The 16,770-nt window shown below is 60.9% G+C and overlaps 1 protein-coding gene across 1 annotated transcript; it reads left to right on the top strand.

Annotated features, from left to right (window-relative positions):
• The first annotated feature begins 11,892 nt into the window (after positions 1-11,892).
• On the top strand, positions 11,893-13,903 carry CAMP (cathelicidin antimicrobial peptide). Its single transcript, XM_084903328.1, is given in 6 exon segments — positions 11,893-12,041; positions 12,321-12,623; positions 12,626-12,643; positions 12,787-12,894; positions 13,143-13,214; positions 13,612-13,903. Coding segments are annotated over 5 exon segments (630 nt in total). The 5' UTR covers positions 11,893-12,041; positions 12,321-12,422; the 3' UTR covers positions 13,843-13,903.
• The last annotated feature ends 2,867 nt before the right edge of the window (positions 13,904-16,770 follow it).

Raw genomic sequence — 16,770 nt, 5'->3', positions numbered from 1 at the left:
GTGCGTGCTGAGAGTTTAACGGAATCCGATCTGGTATGTCAGGAATTCTGAGGAAGCAGCGGGCTCAGTCCTCGGGGTGGGGAGGGTAGCAGAAAGCCAGTCGGAGGAGAGGTGCGAGGGGAGGGCCCAGGCGCCCAGGGGCTGGCAGACCGCACGCTGGGACTGGAACTTTTCTCTCCCACGGGCCATGGAAACCGTGGAAAAGCTGATGTTTCCGTTTAAGAGAGTGACCCTGACTCCAGGGTGGAGAGTGGAGTGGGGAGCAGCAATGGGTAGAGCTGGGGGACCCTTGGGGGGCATCCTGAGGTCCTTCTGAGAACGAGGGAGCGGAGGGGACGATGCCGAGGAGAGAGGAGGCCTGGGTCCCCCGGGGGGGGGGGGTGAGAGAGGTGGACTCCCCTGTGCTCCTCAGCACGGCCCCGGCCGGCTCCCGGCTCCTCCCTGCCACTCCTTGGCCACCGAAATGAAACGTGGCCTTTCCATCCGCATTGCGTTTCGCCGCGCCCTGTGTCTTCTGTTTGGAGAAGGGATTCCCCTCCTTAAAAACCAAAGCAAGGATAGACAGACACCCACACATCCTGCAGGGAGCCTCCTTCCTCAGACACAATCCGAGATGCGATTTGCTCAGAAACAGAACCCCTTTTCCAGCGGAAATAATGTCCATCGAATTAGATGATGCCCTGATTTAACCTTCCTTACCTGCAGTACACGGCTGATGTGCTGTTTAATTCACAAACACTTTTTTTAATTTTTTTAAATTAAATTATTATCTTTGTACATATACCATTGTCCCCCCCATACATGCCCTCCCTCCCCATCAAACACTTCTTACATTTATCAGACCTCCCGCTACTCGCCTTAAAGGGATTTTGCATACATCGCTGCCTCTGAGACACCACCACCGGCTGCTTTTTGTTTATCCAATCCATTTTTCTGCCTCTTCCATCCATGCCCCTCGATGGCTGATCTGTGAGCATTTTCTCGTCATTAGCGACATTAGCACTCTTTTTTTAAAAAAATATATTTTATTGATTTTTCACAGAGAGGAAGAGAGAGGGATAGAGAACTAGAAACACTGATGAGAGAGAATCATCGATCAGCTACCTCCCACACACCCCCCCCACCGGGGATGCGCCCGCAACCAAGGCACATGCCCTTGACCAGAATCCAACCCGGGACCCCTCAGTCCGCAGGCCGACGCTCTATCCACTGAGCCACACCGGTCTTGGCGACATTAGCATCTTGGTGGTCTTTGTGGTTTAAAGTTGCCAGTACCAAAGGCATTCATTCTCTCCTTCGTTTGTTACTGGAGAGAAGCGTTCGGTCCTGCAGAGGTATCAGCCTGAGAGGGTTGCCAGGTGGAAAACTGAAGTTTCGGTCGACAACCGAGACATTTTTCTGTGAAGACAGCCGAGAGCCATGGGAAACGGTCTTGAAGCGCAGCGACCTCCATCTTGTATAAAAAACTGCTGTCTGAAACTCTGCTATTGTCGCTGTAAACTCTGTCATTATGAACTCTGTCACTTTAAGACAGTCTGTTGTACTGTAAAATGACTTGGTTATTTTTATTTTATTTTTTTATATATTTTATTGATTTTTTACAGAGAGGGAAGGGAGAGAGATAGAGAGCTAGAAACGTCGATGAGAGAGAAACATCGACCAGCTGCCTCCTGCACATCCCCTTTCAGGGATGTGCCTGCAACCAACGTACATGCCCTTGACCGGAATCGAACCCGGGACCTTTCAGTCTGCAGACCGACTCTCTACTGCTGAGCCAAACCGGTTTTGGCGACTTTGTTATTTTTGTTGAAATACTAGAAAAAGGTAAACTTAACTGTCTGACCTTGCAAGCTAGCCACCCAATGTGATAGACTAAAATAGACTAATACTATTGGGTCTCAAAAGAACTGGTGGCCCAGAAAGAAACTCAACTACATAGGCCTTTCAGCATAACCATTATTGCTTATCTGAATTTTTATTCTTATAAGAATATTTCCAGGAGGACATGATCTCACTCATCTGGGGGAAATGGTGAACAACACAGACTGATGAACAAGAGCAGACCCAGAGAAAAGGAGCCGTGGGTCAGACTGCTGGACCTCAGAGGGAGGGAGGGGATAAAAGGGAGAGATCCACCAAAGGACTTGTGTGCACACATATGAGCCTAACCAGTGGTCAAGGACAATGGGGGGGGGCATGAGTGGGGGGGGGGCCAGGGGGGTTGGAATGGGGGGTTGAGGACAAATATGTGATACCTTAATAAAAAATTAAAAAATAAAATAGACCAATACTGATAATGATGCCAAGTACAAACTCATTATGTATTCAAGGTTACGACTGCCTGTAACAGCTCACACTGAGCCCTGCGAACAAAGAGGCTCCACACGGATAAATCGCAGACTTCCTGTGTGTGGTGCTGAGATTTGGGAGAGACACCTCCCTCTGGCCCGGGGCCAGAAACAACAGTCTGGTCACACAGAGTGACTGTAAATCCCCCCTCTCCTTTATTTACTTCTATTTTTGTTAATCCTCTCCCCAGGACGCGTGCATTGATTTTCAGAGCGAGTGGAAGGGAGGGTGAGAGACCGAGAGAGAAAAACATTGATGTGAGAGAGACACAATATTTTGCTGTCCCCTGCACTCTCCTCAACTAGGGCAGGAGACCAAGGTGTGTGCCCTTGACTGGAATCAAACCCAGGACCTTTCGGTCCTCGGGGTGAGGCTCTATCCACTGAGCCAAACCAGCTAGGGTGTGGGCAGGTCCTTTAATACTGGACTCAACACCCCTGTTCTTGCAGCCATTTATTCAAGGAATGCTTCTTCATTGCTGATCGGAACCCTGTAATTCCTACCCTCAGGTGCTCACAGGCCACATCAGGAGCATTCCTTTAATGACTGGCCACCTGCAGGGCTGCTGGGACCGGGAGGAGGGGCGGGGGATAGAGATGGGGATGCTGGGGGGGGGGGGCAGACAGGGGGAGGGCAATTTCCAGAAGGGATTAAAGGCTGCTGGGAAAGGGAATTCGGGTTGGGTGGGGCGCTTGTCTGGTTTTCTTTTCTCCATTCTCCTTTGTTTGTTTGAAGGGGGTGGGTGCTTTGGGAGAGAGGAAAGAGCCCCAGGAGGCCCTACTGCGGAGCCTGGGCCCCGGGGAAGGCTCAGATCCTGCTGACTTAGAACCCCCCTCGGGCTGGGCCTCGTAGGAGATAGTGCGGGCGTGGAGAGGGTGTGCTGATGGGATCAGAGCGGCCTGGGGGGTGGGGGGGCACCGGAGGAAGGGAGGGGTGGGGGCGGGCGGGGGCAGTGTTAGGGCGGGTGTTTGCGGGTGACCTGCTGCTCCCCCAGGCTGGGGCTCAGCCCTGTCTCTGCTGCGTTGGCTGGAGCCGTGACCGGCAGGAGGCCGCACCCCGGGAGGCGCTGAAGGCTCAGCTCTGCCTGCTGCTGCGTGGGGTGGGCGCTCGGAGAGGGACTCAGGGTCCGGGGGGGGGGGGGGGGGGACACTGTCCCTGAGGGTGTGCAGTGTCCTAGGGTCGGGGGCGCCAGCACGCAAGCCTGAGTGTAGCAGAGGCAGTGGGGGGGGGGGGGGGAGTCTGGGAAAGGAACTGGAGAGGGAGTGTCCAGTCCGAGGTTCCCACCCCCAGGAGGGAGCCCCGAAGGAGCCCCATGGAGGTCTTGTGGAGAGGGTGGCAGAGGTCAGAGGTCAGAGGTCAGAGGGAGGATGTAGCCAGGGGCGGGCTCTGGGACGCAGAAGGTGCAGCTGGTTCCTAAGTGCCCTGAGTGCCTCTGAGCACTCATTTCAGCCCCAAGCAGAGAACAATTTACAGCTACAGACAGACGGTTGGAAGGACGGACAGATGGATGGACAGACGATGGAAGGACGGAGGGATGGATGGACGGATGGATGGATGGACGGACAGATGGACGGATGGACGGAGGGATGGATGGATGGATGAACGGGCGAACGGAAGGACGGACAGACAGACGGATGGACAGATGGATGGACGGAAGGACGGGAGAATGGGTGCCTAGAGCTTCCCCCAGCAGCGATGGAAGCAGAGCACTGTGGGTGGCTGTCGCAACTGGTGTTGAACATAAGCCAGACACAGAAGGACATGCTGCTCCATCCCTGGACACCGAGCTTTAAAAAGGAGAGGCCTGCCCTGGCCGGCGTGCTCAGTGGCTAGAGCAGGACCTGCAGACTGAAAGGTCCCGGGTTCGATTCTGGTCAGGGGCACAGGCCCTGGATGGGGGAAGGCAGGAGGCAGCCAGTTGATGTGTCTCTTTCGCATCAGCATCTCTCTGTTTTCCTCTCCCTTCCACTCTCTCTAAAAATCAACGGGAAAAAATCCTCGAGTGAGGGTTAAAAAATACATAAATAAAGCAGATGCTCAGATTTAAAAAACAGAAATGTCCTGCTCTTAGCTCTGGCTGGTCTGGCTCATTGGATGGAGCGTCAGACTGAAGGGTCCCAGGTTCGATTCCGGCCGATTGCAGCTGGATCCCTGTGCGGACGTCAGCCAGGCCTCACACCGATGTCTCTCCTGCCGGTCCCTCCGCTCTTCCTAAAAGCGAAGGGAAGAATTCCCTCGGTGAGGAGTAAAACAGCAATAAAAGAGTAATCCAAGTTTCTTAAAAAAATTAAGTTTAAAATTCTAAAAAGAGAAAAGCCCTGCTTTCCGCTGTTGGTGGTGGAAGTCCGGGTGCTGTGGTCTTCGGGGGTGGCCGGGTGGGCCCCGGAGGGCTGTGGACGCTGGTCACGTGGTTTCTCGGTCTGCGAGCTGGTGTCACGATGGTCACCTGGTGGAAACTCGACGAGCTCTGCCGCATGGTCTGTTCGCTCTTCTGTCTGAATGTTCATTTCAGTGAAATGTTTACTTATTTTAAATTTTTATTCATTTCAGAGAGGAAGGGAGTGGGAGAGAGAGAGATAGAAACATCCGTGAGGAGAGAGAAACATGGATCGGCTGCCTCCTGCATGCTCCCCACTAGGGATCAAGCCTGCAACCCGGGCATGTGTCCTGGACCAGAATCGAACCTGGGACCCTTCAGTCCCCAGGCCGATGCTCTATCCACTGGGCCAAACCGGCCAGGGCTTAATTTTTTATTTTAAATATATTTTTACTGATTTCAGAGAGGAAGGGAGAAGGAACGAGAGAGAAAAACACCAATGATGAGCCCTAGCTGTTTTGGCTTAGTGCAGTGTTGCCCAAACTTCTCCCATGATGAGGCAACTCCACCAGGTGATTCTCATCATGAGAGAAGTTGGGGAAACACTGGCTTAGTGGATAGACGCAGGGGTCCTCAAACTTTTTAAAGTGGGGGCCAGATCACGGTCCCTCAGAGAGCTGGAGGGCCGGACTATATGAACTACTAATCCCTACTGTAACACCTCGGCTGTGCTCACTGCCCAAAAAACCTGGCGGGCCGGATCAGACTCCTCTGCGGGCCGCATGTGGCCCGCGGGCTGTAGTTTGAAGACCCCTGAGCGTCAGCCTGTGGACTGAAGGGTCCTGGGTTCAATTCCAGTCAAGGGCACATGCCATGTGCAGGAGGCAGCCTATTAATGATTCTCTCTCATCACTGATGTTTCTATCTCTCACTCTCCCTTCCTCCTGAAATCAATTAAAAAATATATTAAAAACAAAACAAAACATCAATGATGAAAGAGAATCATGGGTCAGCTGCCTCCTGCACGCCCCCTTCTGGGGATGGAGCCTACAACGGGGGCCTGTGCCCTGACGGAGAAGGGATGGAACTATGACCTCCTGGTTCATAGGTCGACGCCAACCCCTGAGCCATGCCAGCTGGGCTCAGTGAAACATTTATTACTACTAATAAAAACCTTCCTCTCACCCACTTTCTCCTCCAGCGGCTCTAAAAAAGCTGACTCTGATTCCTCTCCCGAACCCAATCCAACACTCCCTGCTCCCGGAAACCGGCTTCGGCCAGTTCTCCAGGGACAAACACAGCCTGGCCTTCCCTGCCCGGGGCCAGCCCATGCCTCTGGCCACGACGCTCCCGCCCCCCTCCCTTCTAGAAAGCAGCGGCTTGGCCTTCTGGGCACCCTTCTCCGGACGACCACCCCCCCCCAGCTGCTCCTGAGGGGCCTGAGGGGAGACCCTGAGCCGCCCCCCGCCGGGGTGAGGGCCAGGCCGGAGGAGGGAGGGCGCTGGGGCCTCCTGCTCCCAGCAGCGCAGAGCCCGGCTGGGGGGCGGGGTGAGGAGGGCGTGTGGGGAGCGGTTGAGGTTATCTGAGGTCAGAGACCCCTCTCCCCACCGTGGCAGATGGACCGCACTTAGAGCTTGGGGCGGCGAGCAGTCCTAGATCCCTTTTCTCTACGAGAGGGAAACATCGATGGGAGAGAAACATCAATGGGCTGCCGCCTGCATGGCCCCTGACCAGGGCCCGGGCCAGGAGGAGCCCGCAACCAAGGTTCCTGCCCTTGACTGGACTCGAACCCGGGACCCTTCGGTCCACAGGCCGACGCTCTATCCACGGAGCCAGACTGACTAGGGCCCCTTTTCTCTTCTGAACAAGTTGAAGACTTGGCCTGTGGACTGAAGGGTCCCGGGTTCAATTCTGGTTGGTGCACAGGCCCCGGCTGAGGGCTCCATCCCCAGTGGTAATGATTCTCTCCCATCTCTCATGTTTCTTTTTTTTTTTTTTCTGTTTCTTTTTTAAAATACATTTTACTGATTTTTTACAGAGAGGAAGGGAGAGGGATAGAGAGTTAGAAACATCGATCAGCTGCCTCCTGCACACCCCCGCACTGGGGATGTGCCCACAACCAAGGTACAGGCCCTTGACCGGAATCAAACCTGGGACCCTTCAGTCTGCAGGCCGACGCTCTATCCACTGAGCCACACCAGTTAGGGCTCATCATGGATGTTTCTCTCTCTCTCTCCTCTCCCTTCCTGTCTGAAACCAATAAAAATACATCACAAAACAATACCAGTAAGCCCAGGCCTTTCTGCCACTCTCCCGCCCCCCACCCCCCCCCGCGGGCACTGGCATAGCACCGCGGAGGCCACCAGAGGGCACTGGTCTCCCAGCAGAATGTTCGTCTGGAAAGACAGGTTTGGGGGAGCAGACTGAGAAGCAGACTGAGAAGCAGACAGGGGGGCAGACAGGGGGGCAGACAGGGGAGCAGACGGGAGCACAGGAGCTAAGGGCCCTGGGGGACTGCACGCAGGCAGCGATGGCCCAGCAGAGGGAGACAGGCAGACCGTCCTCAGACTCTGTGGCCTCAGACGGGGTCCAGGAGTGACTGGGGTGATCACTACCTAAGGCTGAGTGTCTAACCAACTGTGCGTACCCCTGAAACGAATATAACAGATGGTGTCAGCTGTGATTAAAAAATTAGCCGGCCGGCGTGACCTGTGTACCAGGAGGTCACGGTTCGATTCCCGGTCAGGGCACAGGCCCAGTGTGGGCGTGCTGGAGGCAGCAGATCGATGACTCTCATCACGGATGTTTCTCTCTCTCGCTCCCTCTCCTTTCCTCTCTGAAATCAATTAAAAAATATTTTTTAAAAAGAGAAACGGAGCGTGCCCCCATGTGCGGGGTCTGTTTGCAGAGCCTCAGGGTGGGGCGGGCTCAGGGCCCGGCCCACACCCTGGGTGAACCTCCGTCGCTGGCGTTACCTCCCGTGTCAGCTTCTGGACTCACGGCTCTCCGTTTTCCCCTCGGGAAACGGGAGGAAGAACCCTCTCCTGTCTGCCACCCAGAGCGGGCAGAGGACAGAGCCGTGTGCAGCACTTTCTGGAAATACAGCGGAGAAACCCCTGCCCCTCCCCTGGCCCTCAGCCCGGCCCTCCCCCCGGCCCTCAGCCCGGCCCTCCCCCTGGCCCTCAGCCCTGCCCTCAGCCCGGCCCTCCCCTGGCCCTCAGCCCGGCCCTCCCCTGGCCCTCAGCCCGGCCCTCCGCCCGGCCCTCAGCCCAGCCCTCCCCCTGGCCCTCCGCCCGGCCCTCCCCCTGGCCCTCAGCTCGGCCCCTCCCCCTGGCCCTCAGCTCGGCCCTCCCCCCGGCCCTCAGCCCGGCCCTCCCCCTGGCCCTCAGCCCAGCCCTCCCCCTGGCCCTCCCCCCGGCCCTCCCCCCGGCCCTCAGCCCAGCCCTCCCCCTGGCCCTCCCCCCGGCCCTCCCCCCGGCCCTCAGCCCAGCCCTCCCCCTGGCCCTCAGCCCGGCCCTCCCCCTGGCCCTCAGCCCAGCCTCCCCCTGGCCCTCCCCCCAGCCCTCCCCCCGGCCTCCCCCCGGCCCTCAGCCCAGCCCTCCCCCCGGCCCTCAGCCCAGCCCTCCCCCTGGCCCTCCCCCGGCCCTCCCCCTGGCCCTCAGCTCGGCCCTCCCCCTGGCCTCCCCCCAGCCCTCCCCCTGGCCTGTGGTACGTGGCTGCTGAGGGGTCACACTGCCCCGCCCCCCGGCCTCCACAGCGAGTGAGTGCCCGCGCCGGGCATTCTGGGAGAGGGCTCCCCAGCAGGTGGAGGCGATGAGGCTGGATGAGGGCAGAGGGCCGGGCCGGCAGCCACCGGAGCCGAACATCAACAGGACGACGACTGACACTTCTTTGGAGAGCCGCACTTTTTAAACTTAAACTTCTTCGAACACCACTTCTTCCAAATGGACTCGCCCAGGCCGTGGTGTTTTGTGGAAGAGCCACACTCAAGGGACCAAAGAGCCGCATGTGGCTCCTGAGCCGCGGTTTGCCGACCCTGGCACTGGAGCAGCGGGAGCCACAGCAGCTCTGGAGCAGGGCAGGGCAGGGCGGGGGCACGTTGCATTCCAAAGGGTCGCCGTTTCCTGTGGGGTTTCTTGGGTGCCCCCTCTGGGGGTCAGAGGTCCTGGGCAGCAGCTGCGCCTCCTGACCGCCTGCACTGGGGTGCTGCCCCTGCCCCCAGATCCTGCCTGGGAGCAAAGGGACCTTCTACGGGGCTGAGGGGGGCTGGAGCCAGCAGGCTGGGCCTTGGTGCCATGGCACGTCCGGGCCTCCTCCGCCCGGGCCCTGGAGGTGACCCTGTCCTGGGGGCTGAGTTACAGCCTCTTGCACAGCCGCCTGCCAGTGGGTTGACAAAGGTCCCGTTAGGCAAGATGCGGGGTGTGTGTGTGTGTGTGTGTGTGTGTGCGCCAGGCCTGAAGGCGGTAACCTGCCCTCCGGGGTGTGTGTGTGTGTGTGTGTGTGTGTGTGCGCACGCGCCAGGCCTGAAGGCAGTAACCTGCCCTCCGGGGTGTTGGGGGGGACCCACTCCAGTCCTCCACCTGACACCCAGACCCCAGGAAGCGGCCTCCGGTGCCTGTGTGAGCCGGGCAGAGGCCGTGGGAGCAGTGCCCCCGCTTACCCCTGAGCCCCTCCTCACAGGCGGGAACAGGACAGAGGGCCGCCCTGCCCTGGCGCTCAGGCTCCTCCTGTCCCTCTCCTCCTCACGTCCCCGCATCTGCCTCCGTGACCCCCGACCCCCCTCAGGCCGCGGAGTTGAGGGAAGACCTGCCCCGTGTGACCACGCCGAGCTGCTCACTCTGCAGCCGTGACCACAGGCAGTGCATCCGCCATGAGGCCCGTCCTGTGTCATCACCGCCGCCAGTGCCAGCTGAGTCCCCGCAGCCTCAAGGCGCCGGACACTTCCGTTCCCGAACCCGGGCCCTGCAGCCAGCCCGCCAGCCCGGCGGCCTCAGCCCGGCAGCCTCAGCCCGGCGGCCTCAGCCGGCCACCACGTCCTCTCCCGGGCCCTGCCTCCCGCCACCTCACAGGAGCTGAGCCTGCGGTCCCCGGTGGCCTCCGGCCGTGAACCGGGCGGGAATCTGGTTGCATGGAGCGAGAGCTCGCCCTCTCATTCTTTTAAACCTGATGGTTTTATGGATGTCAGAGAGGAAGGGAGCGGGAGAGAGAAATAGTAATGATGAAAACAATCTCAGAGGGCGGGTGGGCGTGTTTAAGAGATTAACCAAAGAATGCAAATGTGCATCTGGTAACCCCCGGACACAGCCGTGTGGGGAAGGCTGTGTGTGTGTGTGGGAGGTCAGGCCAGAAGGGGTCCATGGGGAGAAGGGGGACATCTGTAATACTTTCAACAATAAAGATTTAAAAAAAAAAAATAGCCAAAACCGTGTGGCTCAGTGGATAGAGCGTCGGTCTGTGGACTGAAGGGTCCCAGGTTTGATTCCAGTCAAGGGCATGTACATTGGTTGCGGGCATATCCCTGGTAAGGGGGGTGTGCAGGAGGCAGCTGGTCGATGTTTCTCTCTCATCGATGTTTCTAGCTCTCTATCCCTCTCTCTTCCTCTCTGTAAAAAATCAATAAAATATATTTTTTTAAAAAAATAGAAACAGCCCTAACCGGTTCGACCGTGAGGCCCGGCGCACAGCCCGGCCGTGGCTGTAACTGTGCTGGAAGGGCTTGGCCACGAGAGGACCGTCCCTCCCCTCAGTCCTTTTCCACAGGAAATCACGGATCAGCTGCCCCTGCACGCCCCACACTGGGGATCGAGCCCAGCACCTGGGCATGTGCTCTGCCTGGGAATCGAACCCTGACCTCCTGGTTCATAGGTCGATGCTCAGCCCTGAGCCACGCAGGCCGGGCTCCCCTGGAAAACCCGGTCACCTTGTTCCTGAGATGAGCCATTATGAAAAAGGCAGGCTGGAGCGCCCTCCCTCCCCAGGAGAGCGGCGGCCGTGGCTGCTGAGGGTCCGATCAGCCTCCCCACCTCTGTGGTGGACACACACACACGCACACACACACCCCGGCCCGGCGGGGGCTGTCCTGGAGGCTGGGAAGCCTGGGCCCCGGAAGGCGACCCCGGCCCCAGTCCCACTTGAGCCGTCGGAGGACCTGTGAGGCCTGTGAGGCCCGGCTCTCCCATTGGGAGCGGAGGGGTGTGCCGGCCGGCCGAGGCCCAGGGCCTCCCAGCGGGAACGGCGCTGAGGGGTCTGGCCCGGAGGAGCGGACGGGCAGGTCCCACGCCCTCTCCTCTCCCGGCGTGGCTCCTTGGGGACCCCCGAAGCCAGGACAGAAGGTGCGGGGCCAGGAGAGGCCTCCGGGGCCCCGGGGCCCGCTGACCTTCCTCCCGCCACATCCAGGCGCCCGCCGTGTGCAAGCCCGGCTTGGCCAAGAGCCGCTGGGGCAACGCGGCTGTGAAACCAGGTTGCACACAAGCCCGGGTCTCCTTCCTGCTCCCGGGCCGAGTGCGCAACAGCCCCTCCGCCGCCGCCCTTCCAGCCCCTGTCCGGCCCCCGAGGCCCCGAACAGAGGCCACCAGCGACCCGGCCTCCGGCCACGCCGGCTTCGCCTGTCCTCTGTCCACTCCGGCCTCGCCTGTCCGCTCCGGCCTCGCCTGTCCGCGCCGGCCTCGCCTGTCCGCTCCGGCCTCGCCTGTCCGCGCCGGCCTGGCCTCCGGCCACACTGGCCTCGCCTGTCCTCTGTCCGCACCGGCCTCGCCTGTCCTCTGTCCGCGCCGGCCTCGCCTGTCCTCTGTCCGCGCCGGCCTCGCCTGTCCGCGCCGGCCTGGCCTTCTGCCACACTGGCCTCGCCTGTCCTCTGTCCGCACCAGCCTCTCCTGTCCACACTGGCCTCGCCTCTGTCCGCTGCCAGCCCCGGCCATGCTGGCCTCGCCCTCCCGGTGCTGCCCTCCAGCCGCTGGCCTGTCTCCACTGGAGCATAACCGGGAGCCGTCTGGGATCCAATCGGAGGAGACGGAGGCCAGGGAGGCTTGGTGGGATGGTGCGGGGTGCGGGCAGAGGGGAGGGAGCAGGGGCACTGAGGCCTCGGGGTGGGGTGCCCGGCCTGGGGCCTGCAGGGCTGCAGGGAGGGCAGTGGGAGCAACGGGACTCCAGGCCCTGCCGGGCTGTGGAACCAGAGCCAGGAGATCAGGGTTCCATCCCAGTCAAGGCACAGGCCCTGCTGTGGGCTCCATCCCCAGCAGGGGGCGTGCAAGAGGCAGCCGATCCATGATTCTCTCTCATGATGGATGTTTTTATCTCTCTCCCTCTCCCTTCCTGTCTGAAATCAATAAAAACACATTTAAAAAAACCCTCCAGGCCCTGATGCCATTGGAAGAAGGTAGGGGGGGCTCCTGGAGGTGGGGGTGAGGGGTGAAATGGGTCATCAACACCCAAAGGAGCCCCATGAGGACGGTGGGGACGGGGGGGGGGGGGGGGGGGGGGGGGGGGGATGAGGGACGGGTGGAGCCTGGAGGAGGTGGGTCTGGAGGTTGTGGCTGCCCCTCAGAGGGAGGCAGCGAGGCCGCGCGGGGCAGGCAGGGGTGGGGGCCCGTGGGAGCGTCCCAGGAGGAAGAGGAGCAGGTGGGAGATGGGGAAACCACTTCTTCACGTTGCACAGGGCCGACCTCGCCGCCCACCGCGCAGCAAGCCTGTGAGGCAACAGGGAGTGAGGCAAGCCCGGCGCCCATAAAGGGGAGGCCTGCAGCTGGGGGCCATCGCCATGGAGACCCAGGGGAGCCGCCTGTGCGGGGGGCGCCGGGCGCTGCTGCTGCTGCTGCTGGGCCTGGCCATGCCCCCGCCGGCCGCCGCCCAGGCTGCCCAGGCCGCCCGGGCCGTGAGCTACCAGGAGGCCGTGCGCCTGGCCGTGCTGGGCTTCAACCAGCGCTCCCGGGAGCCCAGCCTCTACCGCCTGGTGCGGCTGACCCGCCGCCGCCGCCGGACGTGAGTGGGGGCCGGGGTGGGGGCTCGGACCCGGGACGCACAGAGCCCACCCTGGCCTCCCACCTCCTCCCCGCAGGGGGCCGGGGGGGGGTCTCGGACCCGGGACGCACAGAGCCCACCCTGGCCTCCCACCTCCTCCCTAGGACCTGAGCCCAGAGGCCCGCAGGCCCGTGAGCTTCACCCTGCAGGAGACCGTGTGCCCCAGGACGACGCGGCTGCCGCCCGAGGAGTGTGACTTCAGGAGGGAGGGGGTGAGCGGGGCTGGGCGCCGCAGACTGGCCGCCACACAGGGGCCGGGGCGGGGGTGGGGGCCGGGGCGGCGGGGATGGGGGCCGGGGCCGGGTAGGGTGGGGGCCTGGAGGGGGTGGGGGCCGGGCGGGGTGGGAGCCTGGAAGGGGTGGGGGCCGGGCGGGGTGGGGGCCTGGAGGGGGTGGGGGCCGGGCGGGGTGGGGGCCTGGAGGGGGTGGGGGGCTGGGCGGGTGACCTGCGCCCCTTGCAGCTGCTGAAGGAGTGCTCGGGCTCTGTCATCCTGGACCCGGACAATGGCTACTTCGACGTCACCTGCGAGGAGGTGAGGGGGGGGGACTGTGAACCGCTGCCTCCTGGCCGGGAGCCTCTCCCCTCACGCCCAGCCTGGTTCCCAGTGTGGCCCTCGCCTGAGCGATAGGAAGGCCCCTCCCAGCCCCCCCCCCCATGGCCTCAGACTCCAGGGGAGGCCGCCTTCCGGAAGATTCCTGCTGGGCTGGGGCGGCCGGCTCCCCTCGGCGGGCTGGGGAGGCTGTGGGGCCTGGGGGCCACCGGCCAGCTGGGGCCTGTTTCCCCCGTCTGTTGAGGGGCGGGGTTCAAGCACAGGTCCCCCAGGGGCCCAGCCGGAGGAGAGCCGGGCCCCTCGGGGGCCCAGGAAAGGGCGGCCTGGGGGGCTCCCGCCCCGGCCCAGCCCCAAGGAGCCGTCTCCTCCCCGCGCACAGATCAAGAAGGTCAATCTGGACAACCTCATCCAGAAAGGCCGGGAGAAGCTGGGCAGGCTGCGCGAGCTCTTCAGAAAAGGCGGGCAGAAGCTGGGCAAGCTCCTCCAGAAAGGCGGGCAGAAGCTGGGCGAGGTCGGCCAGAGGATCAGGGACTTCTTCAGCAACCTGCGGCCCCGGGAGGAGGGCCCGCAGCCCCGGGGGGAGGACACTCAGCCCCAGGAAGAGTCCTGAGGGCCGTCGGCCCGGCTCCCACCTCCCGCCTCGGCCCCGACAATAAAACCCTGGAAAGCAGCCTCAGCCTTTTCTCTCTTTTCTCGTCGTGCAGTGCAGTCTGTGGGCTGTGTTTCTCTCTCTTCCTGAAAACCCGTAAATGGGGGGTGGGGAGGGGGGGCCCTTGGGCAGCGGCCCGTTGCGGGAGCAGCGTCCTGTGCCGGAAGGTTCCGGTTGGCCCCGGTCAGGCACACGCCGTGGTCTCAGGGCCCAGCCCGGCCCGGGTGCGTTTGGGAGGCACCCAGCCAATGGTTCTCGCTCACATCGAAGTTCCTCTCTCTCCCTCCCTCTCTCTCTCTCCCTCTCTCTCTCTCTCTCTCTCTCTCTCTCTCTCCCTCCCTCTCTCTCTCTCTCTCTCTCTCCCTCCCTCTCTCTCTCTCTCCCCTCTCCCTCTCTCTCTCCCTCCCTCTCTCCCTCTCTCTCTCTCCCTCCCTCTCTCTCTCTCTCTCCCTCCCTCTCTCCCTCCCTCTCTCTCTCTCTCTCCCTCTCCCTCTCTCTCTCTCCCTCCCTCTCTCCCTCCCATTCTCTCTCTCTCTCTCTCTCAAAATCAATAAAAACAAAATCAAACCCTTGGGTGAGGATTAGGGCCGGCGTGGCTCAGGGGCTGAGCATCCACCTAGGAACCAGGAGGCCAGGGTTCGATTCCCGGTCGGGGCACAGGCCGGGTTGTGGGCTCGATCCCCCCCCCCATGGGGGCGAGCAGGAGGCAGCCGACCGTGCTTCTCCCTCATCACCGATGTTTCTCTCGCCCTCTCCCTCCCCCTTCCTCTCCGAAATCAATAAAACATATGAAAACAAGTAAATAGAAGCAGTGAGCACACATCCTCGGCCGAGGAAACGAGCCAGGACCCGGGCGGCTCCCCTGGAGCCCGCCCAGCCCCCCCCCCCGGGAGCCGCGGGGAGGGCGCCGCGGACATGGGCGGGAGAGGCCCTTCGGCGAGGACTCCGTTACTTCACGTGTGTGTGTGTGTGGGGGGGTGAAGGAGTGCGAGGGGCACCCCGTAAGGCACCCCTAACTGCTGTGACTCCGGGCGTCTGGGCTTCTCAGACGGGCACCCGGGAAGGGGGCCCCAGACTCACTGCTCGCGGAGGAGCGGGGCAGCCCTGCCCCACCGGACGGCCCTCAGGGTCACCCCGGCCTCCGCAGCCGGCGCGCGGGGAGGGGCGCCCACCCCGGCTCACAGGCCCCCGCGTCTCAGAAAGGGCCCTCAGACCCGCGAGCGAGCGCGGTCCTGGGGGAGGGAGTCACACCGGTGAAGGATGGAGGTGAGTCCATCAGAGATCAGCCACAGGCCTGTCGGATGCCCATAAGCAGAGCCGATGGACACCGTCCGTGGGGGCTGGGACCGGCCAGTGGGAGGGGAGGGGGGAAGGAGACACATGTAATACTTTCAACAATAAAGAATTTATTTTTTAAAAAATCAAGCCCTGACCGGTGTGGCTCAGTGGATAGACAGGGGTCCTCAAACTTTTTAAAGTGGGGGCCAGATCACGGTCCCTCAGAAAGCTGGAGGGCCGGACTATATGAACTACTAATTCCTACTGTAACACCTTGGCTGCGCTCACTGCCCAAAAAACCTGGCGGGCAGGATCAGACTCCTCTGCGGGCCGCATGTGGCCCGCGGGCCGTAATTTGAAGACCCCTGGGAGCGTCGGCCTGCGGACTGAAGGGTCCCAGCTTGGATTCCAGTCAAGGGGAAATGCCCAGGTTTCAGACTCAATCCCCAGTAGGGGGCGTGCAGGAGGCAGCCGATCAATGATTCTCATCACTGATGTTTCTTCCCTCTCTGAAATGAATAAAAATATTTAAAAAATAAAATAACTCTTCCTTAAAAAAAAAAAAAATCCAGTATAGTCTCAGGTCTAATTGTGGCAGAATGAGTTTCCCCTCAATAATGCCCTTATGTTGAGTCTTTCTTTTTAAATCCTCACCTGAGGATATTTTCCCATTGATTTTTCCCTTCTCCCTCTCTCTTCGTTATTTTTATTTTACTTTATTTATTTACACACACACACACACACCCCGCCCATTGATTTTTAGAGAGAGTGGAAGAGAGAGGGGAAGACAGAAACGTGGATGTGAAAGAAACACATGGATTGGTTGTCTCCTGCACGGGCCTGGGGCAGGGGAGGAGCCTGCAACCCAGCCCTTGACCGGAATCGAACCCGGGACCCTTCGGTCTGCAGGCAAACGCTCTATCCACTGAGCCACACCGGCCGGGGCTTATGCTGTGTCTCAGATAGAGGGTGGCTGAGCCAGCTCCCAGGCTCTGTGGTAGACACCCTGTGTGCCGCGGACGTGTGGCCGGGCCTGCCCTGGGCCGTGGCCGCTGAACCTGCACGTTGAGGACGGACACGGACTGTGGGCGGACCCTGCGGCTGGACTGGGGAAGTAGACGGTGGCCTCTTCCTGGGCCTTGAGTTGGAATTCGAACCTTCCTCTCTGACCCTGGGCCTGGGACATTGGATTGGCCGGAAACCAGACCTCAGACTTCAGGGAGGTTCCTGGATGGCCCGGACCTGGGCCCTGACCTCAGACATGGCCGCTGCCCAGGAACCCGAACGCCTGAGAGGGTTTGGACTCCAGACCGGGACCCTGGATCTGGACCTACCGCCTGGACCTCAGGCCTGGACGTGGAATGAACTGGTCCTTGAACTCTGACCTACTCCTAGACATTTGACCTTCAACTGTGTACCTGGCATGAGACGTGGACCGTGGACCCGGCTCAGACCTGGAATTTGGACTTGGACCTTCTTGCCCTGGCTGTTTCTTTAAAAAATTATTTTTTAATTGATCTTTTACAGAGTGGGAGAGGGATAGTTAGAAGCATCGATGAGAAACATCCATCAGTTGCCTCCTGCATGCCCCCTACTGGGGATTGAGCCTGC

Source organism: Pipistrellus hanaki, assembly GCF_964339955.1.
Source record: "Pipistrellus hanaki genome assembly, chromosome: 13".
Taxonomy (NCBI): Eukaryota; Metazoa; Chordata; class Mammalia; order Chiroptera; family Vespertilionidae; genus Pipistrellus; species Pipistrellus hanaki.
This window is presented reverse-complemented; position numbering and strand designations above follow the sequence as displayed.